General features: G+C 52.4%; 3 protein-coding genes across 6 annotated transcripts; 2 read left to right on the forward strand and 1 right to left on the reverse strand.

Annotated features, from left to right (window-relative positions):
• The first annotated feature begins 849 nt into the window (after nucleotides 1–849).
• TSPAN31 (tetraspanin 31) lies at nucleotides 850–3,739 on the forward strand. Its single transcript, XM_029206501.1, has 6 exons — nucleotides 850–1,185; nucleotides 1,734–1,901; nucleotides 2,161–2,241; nucleotides 2,539–2,670; nucleotides 2,990–3,103; nucleotides 3,204–3,739. The coding sequence occupies exons 1-6, from the start codon at nucleotides 1,123–1,125 to the stop codon at nucleotides 3,276–3,278; spliced, it is 633 nt and encodes a 210-aa protein (XP_029062334.1). The 5' UTR covers nucleotides 850–1,122; the 3' UTR covers nucleotides 3,279–3,739.
• Nucleotides 3,740–3,903: 164 nt separating this feature from the next.
• Nucleotides 3,904–6,934, reverse strand: CDK4 (cyclin dependent kinase 4). Of its 4 annotated transcripts, none has more exons than XM_029206496.1 (8): nucleotides 6,688–6,934; nucleotides 6,007–6,243; nucleotides 5,713–5,848; nucleotides 5,430–5,597; nucleotides 5,156–5,265; nucleotides 4,844–4,894; nucleotides 4,568–4,703; nucleotides 3,904–4,334 (listed from the first exon to the last, which is right to left on the reverse strand). In XM_029206496.1, exons 2-8 carry the CDS (start codon nucleotides 6,222–6,224, stop codon nucleotides 4,242–4,244), a joined length of 912 nt encoding a protein of 303 aa, XP_029062329.1. In that variant the 5' UTR covers nucleotides 6,225–6,243; nucleotides 6,688–6,934; the 3' UTR covers nucleotides 3,904–4,241. The 4 variants fall into 4 exon arrangements, with proteins under 4 accessions (XP_029062329.1, XP_029062332.1, XP_029062331.1 ...); XM_029206499.1 differs by having other exon boundaries at nucleotides 3,917–4,334; nucleotides 6,007–6,261; nucleotides 6,688–6,868; XM_029206498.1 differs by having other exon boundaries at nucleotides 3,917–4,334; nucleotides 6,007–6,301; nucleotides 6,688–6,868.
• A 2,596-nt stretch (nucleotides 6,935–9,530) lies between these two features.
• On the forward strand, nucleotides 9,531–14,406 carry MARCH9 (membrane associated ring-CH-type finger 9). Its single transcript, XM_029205873.1, has 4 exons — nucleotides 9,531–10,305; nucleotides 11,358–11,513; nucleotides 12,135–12,327; nucleotides 12,579–14,406. The coding sequence occupies exons 1-4, from the start codon at nucleotides 9,949–9,951 to the stop codon at nucleotides 12,911–12,913; spliced, it is 1,041 nt and encodes a 346-aa protein (XP_029061706.1). The 5' UTR covers nucleotides 9,531–9,948; the 3' UTR covers nucleotides 12,914–14,406.
• The last annotated feature ends 1,134 nt before the right edge of the window (nucleotides 14,407–15,540 follow it).

A 15,540-nucleotide genomic window follows, 5' to 3' on the forward strand; every position in this document is an offset into this window, starting at 1 on the left:
GCGGTCATAGAATCTAAGTACGCACAAATGTAAATCATTCTGTGGGTTTGAAGGGAGGTTTTTCATTTGTGTTCCTACTATGACTGCCTCTTTCTCTTGGGGGAAAGAGGAACTATGCCCTTTCCCATCCCCACGAAGAAGGCCGTGTGTCAAAGCACTTATTTAATAATAAACAAATATTGATCAACCACTATGGCCGCGCCTAGTGAAAATGTGGACTCCTCCTTCCCCTCATATTTATGCATATTCCAGACCCCTCCCTTTGTCTTTTTTTTTTTTTTACGCGCCCAGGCTCAGGCATGTACTCTGAAGACTCCAGCACACTCATGTCTGTACCTGTGGCTTTGTCACATACAGGAATGCGCCGGCCCGAGGCTGCTGTTTTTCATATTGAATGTCTAGCATGTTCACACATCCCGTTAGAAGGGGATATGGAACAGACTATGTGTACCAGTGGACGCACTTGCAAACATGTATTTGCTAGGTGTCGCTGTGCCCAACCCGGGGCCTCTGTAGCCGGGGTAAATAGCTCAATGTTTTGCTTCTCTGGGTGTTCCAGCGTGTGACGCAATAGCAGCGAACGAGGGCGTCATCATGAAGTCACTGCAGGAGAAGGTGAAAGGGGCGGGAGGGCACTCCCTTGAGGGGAGGAGCCCTTTCACCCGGCCCTCGAAGCGGCACCTTCTCTCTCTTCACCGGCACCTTCTCTCTCTTCACCGGAGTTTCTCTAGAGCCTCCTCCCTCGGATAAGACCTCTTCCAGCTGCCACCACAGAAAGCTCTGTTTTCAATCCGGGGTTTTGAAGTTTAGGCTCTGGTCACTTTGAGAATCTCTGGAAGCCCTGCCCCCAGTTTTAAGTTTCATCCAATAAAGAACCTAAAGGAGGGGCCGGCAGGCGGTTCAGTGACGCAATGCAGATTGATTGGCATTCAGGCCATCGACGTCCTGGATTAGCCCCGAGTTTCGCCAATGCAAAGGCAGGGGTGGGACGGTGCAGGCGCAGAGGATTGGGTTTGGCTGGACTCGATTTAAAGAGACAGAAGCTGTCGGGGTCCAAGAAGACGGTACCCACGACCCTCCCCCCAAGTCCTTGGGACCACTTGGGTCCCCAAAGCTGGGGAGATGGTTTGCGGAGGCTTTGCCTGCTCCAAGAATGCGCTGTGCGCGCTCAACGTAGTCTACATGGTGAGGTTTGGGAGGTGGGGGAAGCTTCAGGGCGGAAAAGCGAGCAGGGAGAATCTCTAGGGTACTTCCGATGGGGAGAGGGGTGTACTGGGGATTCCGGGAAGATTCCCGGGAACTTCCGGCGAAGAGGGAACTCCTGGGGACTTTCGTGGGATGAGGGGAGACTTCCGGTGACCAGAGGGTTTGTCTGGGGGTGGGGGTAATGAACTGAAGGCTGTGGGCATAAAGGCCCAGCCCTCCCTCTTGTGAACTTAAGTTTCTCCCAAATAGAAGTGATGGATGAAGCTAAACGTTCCATTTCATATTCATAGACTCTACTATCCCTGCCACCTCCCACCCCTATCCCAGCCGTTCTGACCTCTGATGGGAGGAACGCCCAGGGATGCTCCCGGCCCTGATAGTAGCACCTCCTCTCCTTCATTCACACAAAACTCAGTTCTTTTTTGTCCAACCCCCGGGCCCCGCCCCCTCCCCCCCGCCCCCGCCATGGCCTTTGGCTGTGGTGCACACTAGAATTCTTTGAGATGTACCTGCTCTGTTTCCCATAGCTGGTAGGCTTGTTGCTCATTGGAGTGGCTGCCTGGGCTAGGGGCCTGGGTCTGGTGTCCAGCATCCACATCATCGGAGGAGTCATCGCTGTGGGAGTCTTCCTTCTTCTCATCGCGGTGGCTGGACTGGTGGGTGCTGTCAACCATCACCAAGTACTGCTGTTCTTTGTATCCTGACCTGAAGTGATGGGGGCACTGGGGCTCGCGGGAGGGCCGAGTCAGCCCTGAGGTAGGAGACCTCAGGGATCTTGGGGATAGGCCTCCTTGCCCCCCCTTATACCATACTCTATGAAACAGAACCTGATGATTTTATTGTTTTCAACTGACATAATTTTATAAGTTCTAGGACTAGATCAGATAGTTATTATAGGTGGAACATAAAAGAATCCAGGACTTTTTTTTTTTTTTCCATAACTCTTCCTCTCAGTACATGATCATCCTTGGTTTGGTCTTCATCTTCCAGTTTGGAATCTCTTGCTCATGTCTGGCTATTAACCTAAGCAAACAGGTAAGAGGGTGCCCTTTCAGGTACTTGATTTCTCTCCGCCTCTAACCTCTAACTCTACTCTGTCTGGCCCCAAAGGTCATTCTTAGGTCCACTACTTCCAGAATCTGGAGCCATTTGCTTCCTCTGGGATGTCTGGCTAATTGTCCATGAGGATGATCCAGAGGAAGTGGACAGTTATCATTGTGTCTGCACCTTTGCTTCTGAAGGATGTTAACGCCCTTTACTCGAACTGGGATCAGCGTGTAGGGGGTTCTTAAGGTTAGCAGCAAATAATTTTCTTCTGCCTGTACCCTCCAGACAGATGTCATCAATGCTTCCTGGTGGGTCATGAGCAACAAGACCCGGGATGAACTGGAAAGAAGTTTTGATTGCTGTGGCCTGTTCAACCTCACAACCCTGGACCAACAAGATTATGCTTTCTGCACTGCAGTGAGTTGGTGTGGGAAAGCGTGCAGGGTGCCAGGGCGGGAATGGACTGACACTGGGCAAGGCCAATGCCCAAATTGGCAGATTTGAGTTTGAACGTGATTGCCTCTCTCTAGTAGCTCACTTGTATTGGGGCTGTGTGCTGGTGGGAGTGGTGGGGTGGATACAGAGACTAGAGAATTAGCCAAGTGAGATTCCAGTCTGTAGGGTACTGATCAGGAACTGGAAGATAGTTTCTAGGGTCATTCACCATAGATATTAGGATAGAGCACTGTAGCGATTCTGCATCCTCCAGACACACATACGTGTGTTTTATCCTCAGATCTGCAAGAGCCGGAGCCCCACATGCCAGATGTGTGGAGAAAAGTTTCTTAAGCATTCCGATGAAGCCCTGAAAATCCTGGGGGGCGTTGGACTCTTCTTTAGCTTTACAGAGGTAACATTCTCTAGTTCCCTTATGTCCTTTCTCTGCATCTCTAAGGCTTAGCCCCAGAGATTCAGAATTGGTGCTTATCTCTTTCCCTTTGCTTCTACAGATCCTTGGTTTGTGGCTAGCAATGAGATTTCGGAATCAGAAGGATCCTCGAGCCAACCCCAGTGCCTTTCTATGAGACTTTGGATCCTTCTGACTTCTCTCCTGCTGTCTGCTTTCCCTAAGCTTTTTCTTCCTCCCTTAGGGAAAACCTGGGGTCTATAGCCCTTTTTGTTTGAGAAAAAGGAAAGGCCCTTTGCCATGCTCCCTAAAGATGACTGAATAGCTAGGCTTTATGCCTTGACATGTTTTGTTGGGAGTAAGATTATAAGGAATAAAGAAAAACCTTCCTTCCTCTCTCCCTAAGTGAATATGGGAAGCTCCTGGCAGTGCATGAAATGGGATGGGGGTTGGAGTCATTCCTGGCTGTTTCCCCTCTTCTCCCTTCCACATACTAGACCATCTCAACACATCTTTGCTCCAAGAGTAAATCAGGGACAGATCCAGAGAGAAAACCAAGCACTCTTGTAATAAGCAGGACTCGGTTTGGGGAAGTTCAGTGAATATAAAAATAAAAACCATTTAAACTCCATAATCAAAGAAGCAACGTAAGTGCCTTTTCTTCTCTTTAGTTAGTTGAGGGGCTCCACTGACTATGTAGGCCCTGTGACCTAAGGAGAATGTGCGGAGAAGTTCCATCTTCCAAATGGTTTTTTCAAATCCCCAAACGGCAAAGCCAACCAGAGAAAGAAACATTAAAAAAAAAAAAAAAACAAAAAACCAGATTTCTTTGTTTTGTTGTTTTTCCTGTATAAAAAAGGATCCCAATATCAAGGTTTAGGGAAGGGGAAGAACAAGGGACATACCCCTTGGCGTAAGGACACAGAGGGGGCAAGAGGAGGATAAGCCTCAAAAGGAGGGGTGGGAGGAGAATGTCATTAAGGCAGCAAAATATTCTCTATAAAAAGTTGGAGTCGTATCCATAGCCTCAGAGATGAAGGCAGAGGATCACCTTCTTAGTGGGGGGCTCTCCACTCAAATGTTCAAAATAAGGGAAATGTTGGCTTCTCTTCTCTTGGTTCTGCCGCAACCATTCCATGGCTCACTCTGGGTTACCTTCTGCCTTATGTAGATAGGAGTGCTGCAGGGCTCGGAAGGCAGAGATCCGCTTGTGTGGGTTAAAAGTCAGCATCTCCTGAGAAGGGAGGCAAAGGTCAGAAAACCATGAAAAAAGACTTCCGCTCACCCCCAACAATACCTGGGATGAGCTATTTTCTATATCCCTCTTTGTGGACAGCCATTCAAAGCAGCAATAAAAACTAGCCCATCCACCAACAAGTCTCAGTAACCACCCTGTGTTTGGGTCCCTTTTATCCTGCTCCATTTTCCACCCCAATCTCACCCCATGCCCACGCCCAAGCCCAGTACCAGCAGCAGCTGTGCCCCAGACTCTTCCATCTCAGGTACCACCGACTGCACGGGGCGGGGCCCTCTGGGGGAAAAGGCTCCTCGGGGTAGAGACACATCTCGGGGCCAGTCATCCTCTGGGGGCAGTCCGATCAGGCTATGGGGAACAGGAGAATTCTGGTCAGGAGGGCCCTTCTCCAGCCCCCATCTCCAGGGGCAGAGCCAGTTGCCATTCAGGGCTCAGCAGAAAGAGAAGGACTCAGAATGGAAAACTCTTCCCCTCTGCAGGTCACTTACTCAAAGATTTTGCCTAACTGGTCAGCTTCAGAGTTTCCACAGAAGAGAGGCCTAAGGTGAAAAGAGACATTCATTTAGGTAGCAGTCATTTTCAAAGATACGGTAGTAGAACGACTACTGCTTAGTGGCTCAAAACATAGGGTAAGAAGAATAAAGGGTTACGAAATTCCTAATTCCACGACATTTCAGAACTGCTGGTTACGGACAAGATGGCCAGTAGAATTCAAGTGGAAGAGTGGGCAGGGTATGGATGTGGTTTATGAATATGAGATTTGGGAAATTCAAGATGTTCAGGATACTTGGGCCCCATACTTTCGACGAAACATCTCTGCAAAGATACAGCCAACACTCCACATGTCCACAGGTGTTGCATATGTAGACTGCAAAAGAACTTCTGGAGCACGGTACCAGAGTGTAACAACCTAACGGGAATAAGAAGAGTGGATGAGGGCCCTACGAATTACCCTGAAGCACAACTGCTTCACTAAAATCAAGGATGTGAAAAACGCATGCCTTCTCAACTGCTATGGGCAATCACCCTCCTCCCCCAGCCAGAGCCCATTTTGGCTACCATCATTCTACTGACCACAGGTGTAAGTGCCATCTGGTAGCTGTAGATTCTGGCCAGGCCAAAGTCGGCCAGCTTGACTGTCCCACCACTTGTCACCAGAATGTTCTCTGGCTTCAAGTCTCGATGAACGATGCAGTTGGCATGAAGGAAATCTAGGCCTCTTAGAAACTGGCGCATCAGATCCTGGTTTGGAAGGGGGAGGTACAGAGAAACTGAACTAGGCACCATACCTGAAATCACAACAGATGCTACTACAAAGGTCCCAATCTACCTCTCAGTGTCTGCCCACCTTACTCACCTTGATGGTCTCCACTGGCAAGCCTGGCGGGGGTGCCTTGTCCAGATATGTCCTTAGGTCTTGGTCCACATGCTCAAACACCAGGGTCACTTTGGTCTCCCGGTCAGTTCGGGCTGTGGCACAGACGTCCATCAGCCTGTCCGGAACAAATGGTAACTCACTGTGCAATCATCTTTGACCCAACGTGGCCTCCTCTATTCCCTCAGGGTCCCCACTTCTCTCCTGACCACCACTCCACACCTATAGGTTGTCTTTTCCCTTTTACTACCCACTCCCAACCCTCCATCTTCTCACCGCACAACATTGGGATGCTCAAAAGCCTCCAGCCGCCGCAGTAAAGCCACCTCACGGACTGTGCTGATGGGCAGGCCCCCTCCAGCACCTCCTCCATTGGGGACTCTTACGCTCTTGAGGGCCACAAAGTGGCCACTGTGGGGATCACGGGCCTTATACACCGTCCCATAGGCACCAACACCAATCTCAGCCACTGGCTCATATCGAGGGGTAGCCATTCTCAGACCAGAGGAGACCCTACAATCACAGAGACTCCTACCACCGAAATTCCTTCCACAGTTCGGATGGTATGAGCCTGCAGCAACAAAGTGACTCCCACAAAAGACATCACAAAGACAACACCAACAGCATCCCGTCCCTTTCCCAAACTTCCATGATGCCGACTCCCAGGTAACACAATGACCCTAACCCCAACCCCTCCAGCCGCGTGAGCTCCTAGAATAAAAAAATGCATTTTCCTTTGGGGCGATCGAACCCCGCACAAGGGAAATGCCACACGACACACTCCCTACATCGAAGACCCTACACCCAGTCCCTGAAATTGCACCTTCCTACGGCCACAAAGGAACATATCACACCCTGCCCCACTTCCCGCCCTCGAGCGACCCTTCCATAACCAACCCGCGTAGGAAGCCGTGGAGGGCGAGTATGATCTCCATTCCTGGAAAGGGCTACACTTACCTCACCCCGTGTCTGGAGCTGCGGGGGCGGCCCGTTATCGGGGCCCCGGAGCTGGTTCCTGCCGCGCCATACACTAGAGCTCGGTTCGGGGCAGCTGGACGCTACGGGCCCGACCATAGACACAGGCCACAGGCTAGAGCGGCCCCCTTTACCCCCACCCTCACCATGTGACCAGCTGCCAAAGAGGCGAGCGGAAATCGAGGGGGCGGGGAGAACGCCGGACGTTCGGAGCACGTGACCATACTACTCAGGCGCAGAGGGGCAGCCGGGAGCGGCTTTGAACGGGAAGGGGGCGGGGAGGGGAAAGGGGCGGAGGGGCGATGGCAACCACGTGATCTGTTGCTATCACACGTGACCGCTTGACATTGCTTGGAGAAGCAGAGGTGTGGTTACGCAGCAGGGCACGTGACTGGCTGCCGTAACTCTGGATCGGGGCTGGGGCGGGAGAAGAGAGAGGGTGGAGTCCAACGCGATGCCATGGCAACCCGGGCCACCCAGGATTCCCAACACTGGGCTGGAAGCCGAGCCTGAGTGCATCTCCAGTCTCACTACCCGTCTCTCACTCTCTCTCCTTGTGGGGAGGTGGGTCGGGGGACGGGAGGTGGTGCTGTCGTCTTTCTGCTCCACCGCTATCGGAAAAACATATTCTCATTTGTGTCTTTGTTTCACTCATTCAACAAATTTTTACTGAGTGCTGCTTCCTGTATTTATGTGGGGGTTTTGTTTGTGTCCTTTAAACTAGTGATAAGGCTATCTATAAAGATATAGCCACATATTTTATATGTGGTCATATAAAATAGGGAGTAGACAGTACCCATATGAGGGCGAAACTAGGATTAAAGGATTGATGGAAGGAAAATTAATACAGTAATCCATCAGGAAGAGTGGCAAGGTAATACCCTTCCCTCTTCCCAACTTTCACCTCTTCCTGGGAGTGTTAAGGCAGAGACCCGATACCTTCTGGCAGAGAAGTTATTGATGAGCTGGAAACAGGAATACTTGACCTTTAAGGTTCTTTTCTGCAGTAAGATGCTATGACATATGTGTGTATGTGTATATATGTGTGTATGATACTATATACAGCACATATAGATGGATAGATATAGGAGTGAGCATGTGCAAGGAAGTTACCACCACGCTGCATGAAAATGACTGTGCCCTTCTGCAAAACCTTGTGACTCCTTATATGGGGTCATTGTGTTTCCCTTTTTTCCCCTGTTGCAAGCTTTCTTAGCCCTTGCCCCTCCTCAGAACAGACTTTTCCCAAATAACCTCTGTTTACAGACATCTAGGTAGACAACAGGCAAGTTTCTCTGACTTCCCTTGTCTTACCGGCTCCAACTTCTTTATCTCCCAACCCTTTGGGGGAATGGGAATAAGGGAAGGAAGGAATCAGTGTCTCATTTATGATAAACTGTCTAAAATCTGAAACCATTCTATTACTCTATTTGCTCTCCTTGTGCCCTAACTTCTATTCTCCTTAACCATCTGCCTGAGGATGTAAGAGTTCAGGCTTGAGATTAATATAAACCATGCTCCAGGGCAAAATGGAAGACATGTCAGTATAGATTCCCTCTCTTTGCATTCTGCTGGTTGTAGTTCTGGGCCCTTGCTGGCAAAGGCAACTAGGACACTAGTAAGAAAAATCTCAAGGTCCTAACTGGCTAAGGGGCTTGTGAGGGGTATGTTTCATTGGCTATTTTGCTAGGATTGGTTGGTTTGTAAACCTTCTGGAAGGCTAAGTGTCTCTGAGTGTGTCAAACTTCCATCCTACACCAGCAGGGTCCACTTTAGCCTCACGCTCCACTCACTGTTTTTAAAATAGAAGTCATCCTCTACGTTGACTTGGGTTCCAGCCCCTTTTTCTGATTCACTCATCCACCATCCAAAATATTTGAATGCTTCATAAGAGCGTTACTCTCCTTAATCACTTTCTGTTGAGGATCCTTAGTTTGACAGTCTGTCCCTGATTACATACCCTCCCTTCTCCTGTTAATTACTTTTACTAATTAGTTTTTTCCATTGTGTTTGATACAGTGAGCTCCCCTGGAATTCATTTTCTCTAAGCACTGAAAAGGAGAGGAGAGGGAGGATGTAAGTGTAAGGCAGAAATAATGTGATGAGGGGGTACAACTGGTTCTCAGGGGCAAGACCCCCATAAAAGCAAAGAGCTAAGCATGTGTGTGTGTTACGTATTGTTCACTTCAGTTGCAGTGGTGGTGGGTCAGGAGAATACCAGGAAAGACACTCATCCCTTTAGCACTCCAGTCTCCCTTGCTCACTCACCTCCCTCACACATTACAATTACACACTTCTGTTTCTCTTACAATCCAATTCGATCCCTTACACACTCATCTCTTTTCCATAGTCACACACTGTGCACACTTTTCAGTCTTTTGTGTAAAAGTGTTTATTGCTTGAGTCCATCTCTTGCTCACTCACCTCTGACAGCTGCATAGCTTGCTTTCTTTGCACACTCCCATTTTGCACAAGCCTCTCCCTCCCTGGTGCACCTGCGTCTTTGACCACTCACCTTCCATCCTCACCCGCTCACCCCCCCCAACACACACACACCCATTCACACACCTATTCTACCCTAGCGCACACCCCTTTCCTTGGCCACTCCCCTCCTTCCACCCTCCCCCGGGCTCGCACACTCGCCCCCGCCTCTGGGGACACCTGCTCGTGCCGGGCAGGGCGGGGATGCGCAGCCGCGGCCACTTCTCCTCCTCTCCCCTTCCCCGCCCCGCCCCTCCCTCCATCCCTCACCGGCTCCCCGGCTCCCGCCCCGCCCGCCCGCCGCTCCGGGGGGGTCTCCGCCGCCGCCGCCGCCGGAAGGAGCCGCCATTTGCCACCGCCGAGCGCACGGGCCGAGCCGGAGCCGCGAGCCGGGGCGGGACTGGGGCCAGGAGGACGGCGATGGGGGGCGGCCCCGCCGCAGGAGGACCGGGGCGCGTAACCCCGGGAGCCCGGCCCGCTCCGGACCCGGACCCGCGGGGCGCGACACCCTGAGCCCCCCTCCCCGCCCACTGCCCCGGCCATGGCTGCCCGCCCCGCCGCCCCCGGGCCGCCAGCCCTCTCGGCCCCGCAAGCCCCGCAACCCCGGCTGTGGCAGCAGTGAACGGCTCTCGCAGGCCCCGAAGACCCCGGCCGGGCTCGGCTCTCCAGCGCGCGCCCCCTTCCCGGCCTTGTCCTCTCCCTTCCCCCAGCCGCCCGAGAGTCCCCCTTGCACGCCGCCCCCCGTCCCCCGGCGCCCGGACGATGCTCAAGTCTCGGCTCCGCATGTTCCTGAACGAGCTGAAGCTGCTGGTGCTGACGGGCGGGGGGCGGCCCCGGGCCGAGCCGCAGCCCCGGGGGGGCGGGGGAGGCGGCTGCGGCTGGGCGCCCTTCGCCGGCTGCTCGACCCGGGACGGCGACGGAGACGAAGAGGAGTACTACGGGTCCCAGCCGAGGGTCCGGGGCCTGGCCGGCGACAAGGAGCCGCGGGCCGGACCCCCGCCGCCGCCCGCGCCGCCGCCGCCGCCCCCGGGCGCGCTGGACGCCCTGTCGCTCAGCAGCAGCCTGGACAGCGGGCTCCGAACCCCCCAGTGCCGAATCTGCTTCCAGGGCCCGGAGCAGGTAAGGCCCGGGCATCCGGCGGCGCGGGGAGGGGTGGGGCGCGCACCTGGGGCGCCCGGGGAGACCGGGAACAGGGGGCGGGGCCTGAGGAAGCTGGGCGGGACCCAGCGCCCGGGGTGGAAATGGAGTGAGGTTGGGGGGCTTGGCTGGAGACTCCGGGAGCGCAGATTTGGCGTGGAGGGGGATCAGGGGTCCCCAGGAAGGGGTGGGGCTTTCTCCTGGGAGGGCTCAAAATCTCTCCCCTTAACCGAGACACCCTTTCTCGCCCACTTCTCTCACCCCAGGGTCTCTGTAGGCTGAGAGGGCCTATCCTCTGGGAGGTGGGCAGAGAGGAGAATGCTTCTTGAAGGGAGGGGTCCAGCCGGTGCCCTTGCCTTCCTCGATAGTTCTCTACGTGGGGCACTTTTCTTCACTTCCCATTCCACAACTTTCCTTCTCATTCCGAAGAATATCCTCTGTTTAAATGTTATGGACAAAGTTGTCCCGGGATAGTATGGGGGGGGTCTCTATGTCGTGAGAAATTACTCTTTGATTAAAGGGGAACACCCTCCACTCACACCCTTAGGATTTCCCCCTTTTTGATACGTGGAAACTGAGGACTGTAACCTATCGCAGTCTGCACCACATCTGTGAAATACTTTACAGTGATGGGGAGTGGGTTAGGAAGGCATGGCTCAGAAGCTCTGACCCTGCCCTCCTGTCTCTCCAGATCCTAAGTGGTAGCCTTCCATTTGGGAACCCTTAAAGAGCACCCTCCTCAAACTCTAGAAACAGGGAAGACCCAGTATTCACCGGCCAACCCTCCCCCGCCCCCCCAGTCCCTTTCCATGTCTCTTCTGTTGGGCCAGGGAAGTTTACCTTGAGCTCTAATTTTTTTCTTTTAGGCTGCAGCCTTAGCTTCTTGCCCTGTTTTGGGTGAAAAGCCTGATTTTTTTTTTTTTTTTTTTTAAGGTGGGAGACTGACCTGGAGAGGAGGTTTTCCTCTCCTGTAGTGGAGAGGACTGGGGTCGGGTGGCGATAGCTGACAGGAACCCTCCTCACTCTTCCTCCAGGGGGAGCTCCTGAGCCCCTGCCGCTGCGACGGCTCCGTGCGCTGCACGCACCAGCCCTGCCTCATCCGCTGGATCAGCGAGCGGGGCTCCTGGAGCTGTGAGCTCTGCTACTTCAAGTACCAGGTCCTGGCGATCAGCACCAAGAATCCCTTGCAGGTGAGGTGCAAGGGGAGAACTCTGAGACTGGGGCAAGGGCCTTTCAGCAATTAGAATCAAGGACCCTCCAGGGAGCCTATTTATCCATTTACTCTTGCTTTCGAAGTCACCCTCCCTACCATTGCCATAATTTAGTATCTGTCTGTAAATCCTCCCTTCCTTCATTTACTCACAAAGACATTTATTGGGCGCCACCTGTGTTCCAGGCCCTGGGATAACAAAAGAGGAAAAGATGGTAGTGCTGCTGCTACTGCTGGTAGCAAACATGTAGAGTTTTCTATGGGTCAAGTTCTTGGTGTGTATTAACTCTTTTAATCTTCATAATAATCCTAATAGTTATGTTACTCAGCCAGTAAGTAATGGAGTAAGGATTTGGAATTCAAACCTAGATGGTCTGGCTTCAGAGCACCTGCCTGATCATGCCTTTCTAAAATAAGACAGAAAATGGTCTCAATGTGAGAGATGCCACCTTCTAGATGTGATCAAGGCACAGAGAAGCAGATTGTTAATCCTGCCTGAAGGGTTTCAGGAAGGCTCCTGGTGCATCCTTCTATTCAGGGCCACCCTAATCTGGCCCTCTGTCTCTTTCTGTGACTTTTTGGAGCCTTTTCTCCCACACAGTGGCAGGCCATCTCCCTGACGGTCATTGAGAAGGTCCAGATTGCAGCCATAGTTTTGGGCTCACTCTTCCTTGTCGCCAGCATCTCCTGGCTCATCTGGTCCTCACTCAGCCCTTCAGCCAAGTGGCAACGGCAAGATCTGCTTTTTCAGATCTGCTACGGCATGTACGGCTTCATGGATGTCGTCTGCATAGGTGAGGATACCTCTCTCTCTCTCACCTGCTCAGCATCTTCCTCCAACTCACACACTTAATTTTCCCTGCCCACTCCCTCAGTTTCATGGCCACATTTTCTACCATTGGGGGCCTTTAGGGCTATCTCCCTTACCTGCTTCTCCAGGCCCTTTGCAAATCCTGTCTCCTCCCCCTGGAGAAATGCTTGCTTAAGTACCTCTGGCCTAGGTCTGGGCAGCAGTTGACCCTGGATTTCTTATCCTCTTGCTCAGGCCTCATCGTCCATGAAGGCTCCTCTGTCTACCGTATCTTCAAGCGCTGGCAGGCAGTAAACCAGCAGTGGAAGGTCCTGAATTACGACAAGACCAAGGACATAGGAGGAGATGCAGGGGGAGGGACGGCAGGGAAGCCGGGCCCCAGGACCTCACGGACGGGCCCCCCCACTGGGGCCACCAGCCGCCCCCTGGCCGCCCAGCGCATGCGGACGCTCTTGCCTCAGCGCTGTGGTTACACAATCCTGCACCTACTTGGACAGCTGCGGCCACCAGATCCCCGTTCCAGTTCCCATTCCGGCCGCGAGGTTGTCATGAGGGTCACCACAGTCTGAACTAAACTCCAGGAGTGGGGATCTTGAAACAATGCATCAGCCAGAGATAAGCTGTCATGGCTGCTGGAGGTACCACCTGGACCAGGTGTTTGGGGCACACTGCCCCACCACTGAGGATCTCTGTGGGCAGCCTCAAGCTGGACACATTGTCTGGCCTCTACTGCCCACTGGGTAGAGGCGCCCGGATGACATTCCAGCCCCCAGTGACGGCTCCCCACACTCATATTGCGGCAGCCAGCGGGCAAGTGGGGGGAGCATCTTTTCTTCCCTAGAGAACCGTCCTTACCTCAGCTCCTAGGGCCTCCAGCCCCCCAGCTCCACTATGGTGACTTGGTGAAGGGGGTCCAATGTGAGAAGAAAGGGGCTGTAGACCCCCCCCAATCCCCACCCCATGGCCACAGGGCAGCTGGCAATAAGACTAGTGTACATTGACCTCCCATTCCCTGCATGAGGGTGGGGGTACTTCCCCCTGCTCCACCCCCCATTGCATGGGGGGAGGGCATAAAGAATCATTTATATGCACGTGGAGACTCCTTTCTCATCTGGGGCTTTTCTGGAGGGTTGGGAGGTGTGGGCAGTTTTCTCTGCAGAGGCTGCAAATCCCAAATGCAGCAGTGGATTCTGAGTTGGAGGTGTAACTCCCACTTGGTGGTGAATAATTCACATTGGCTGCTAGGTGGCAGTGCTCAGAAGTATCTAAGGGGTGGTCCTGACACCTGCGTGTTGTGTGATTTAGAAAAAAATCTCTCCACCGTGGTTTTCCTGTCTACCTCATGAGGTTGGACTGAGGATAAATGAGGGATAGGTTGAATGCCATTGCAAAGAAAATCAGTGATGGCATAAAAAGATCTCTAGACTAGTTGATGGTCCATTTATTTCAAATAATAGCTGGTTAACAAATTCCAAAATGTTTTTCATCTGGAGTTGCACAGAGCCTTGGAAATTTGTGTTAAATGTTATAATAGATATGGAGAATACGAGGGGAAATACACACTGCACATGTGAAGGATAGTGGTTATTTGCAAGAATGAGAGCTCCTCCAGCCCCCCTAAACACTGGGGAATGGGAAAGGCTGGAGCAATCCTTCTAGTTCTGGGGATCTTGTGGGTTCTAGTAATCCCTACCAGGTAATGTGCTCACCCAGAGAAGTGGTATGCAGTGAATTTGGGCTCGTTTGGAGTAAGACAGACAGAACTTCCTAGAGTTATGAGTCTCCAACCCCAGTTTAAGCTACTGCTATGGCAATTCAGGGTCACAGGTCTGATCCTGCTGTGTCCCAGCTAGTGATATTAACTGGAAGATGTGCTTGGAGGCAGCAGCATAGAGGGCTGTTGTTTATAGAGGAAAGGTTTGGGAAGGACTGGTTAATTGTCAGCCTAAAGCCTGGTCCCTTTCTCTCGAGGCCTTGGGGCTGTGTATTATATGAATGATGTCTTTTACGTGAACTATCCATCAGCAATTAAAATAATTACTTCATAACATTGCTTAAGTCAGATCCAGAGGCCTTTCCTATTATTGGTCCTTCTCTCAGGGAAGATTCTGCTCTGCCTTCTCCCTGGAGATGTTTTGGGGACAGTGCTTCTCTATTAAAGGTCACATATCCTTGCCCAGGAAATGGTCTTCTCCATCCCTCTCCAAAAGGGGTCTTGGTCGCTGTCCACGGTGCTGGCACCCAGACTCGCCTGGGAGTATAGGAACCAAAGCTGTACTTGGGTTTGAATTACCTGGAAGTGTTGAAGTGCATCACCTCCAACCTTGGAGGGGGTCAAAGTGGAGAGAGGACTGAGGCTGAGCCTCCTATTTTTCCAGTGGGAAATCGTTTCCCAGAGAGATAACCTTCCACATTCCCCACCTGGGGAGACAGAAGGGCCAGACTTCACTGACGTGCCTTTCACAGAATAGCTGGTGGAGACCAAAAGGGAGACAGTAAATCCAAGTGACTCTTAGTTCTTATCCTGGCAGACAGGGCTTAGGTAGTTATGACACAGTTGAGGCTTGTGCCAAGCCTGGGCTGTCCCCTACAATGGCCGCACATGGAGGCTCAGACATGCCCAAGAGCGTAGGCACGCTTACACACAAACAGACTGCCTCTGTTTCCACCCTGCGTCCTAAAACGAGGCCCGGTGAGACAGTATGTTCCCCTCCCCTTCAGGACCATTGGAGGTCTCGGTATGGAAGTTGGGAACAGCGATCTGTAGGGTCCTCTCTCCTTTCCTTTTTCCACCTTTAAGAGATTCTTGTCCAGGAGAGGGGTCATAAGAACTGCTGCCCTCCTCAAGTGAGCCATCCTATTTTCCCATGAGGAGTGTGGGTGTGCAAAATCTTCCCCAGTGATTCCAGGGGAAAGAGTCTGAGAGGAAGCTGGGCGTTACTTCCCCTCCAAGCTCAAAACTGCTAAAAATCGGGTCACTTAGGTTCAAGTTGAGCTTAGTGGTAGGGAATGGGAGTGGAGACTGAGAACCCAGTAGAGAAGGAGCTGAGAGGAGGGGCAATAAGAGCACACAAACCTTGGTCTCTGCACAGGGCCTTGGGTATACCCTGCCCCTCTGTAGGTCTTACATAAATAGATACCTCCCAGAAGGCCAGTGGCTGACGGAGTTTCTGCAGTCAGGGAGCCATGTCTAGGG

The sequence above is a fragment of the Monodon monoceros genome, unplaced genomic scaffold, assembly GCF_005190385.1.
Source record: "Monodon monoceros isolate NGI ecotype Baffin Bay Population unplaced genomic scaffold, NGI_Narwhal_1 Super_Scaffold_6, whole genome shotgun sequence".
Lineage (NCBI taxonomy): Eukaryota > Metazoa > Chordata > Mammalia > Artiodactyla > Monodontidae > Monodon > Monodon monoceros.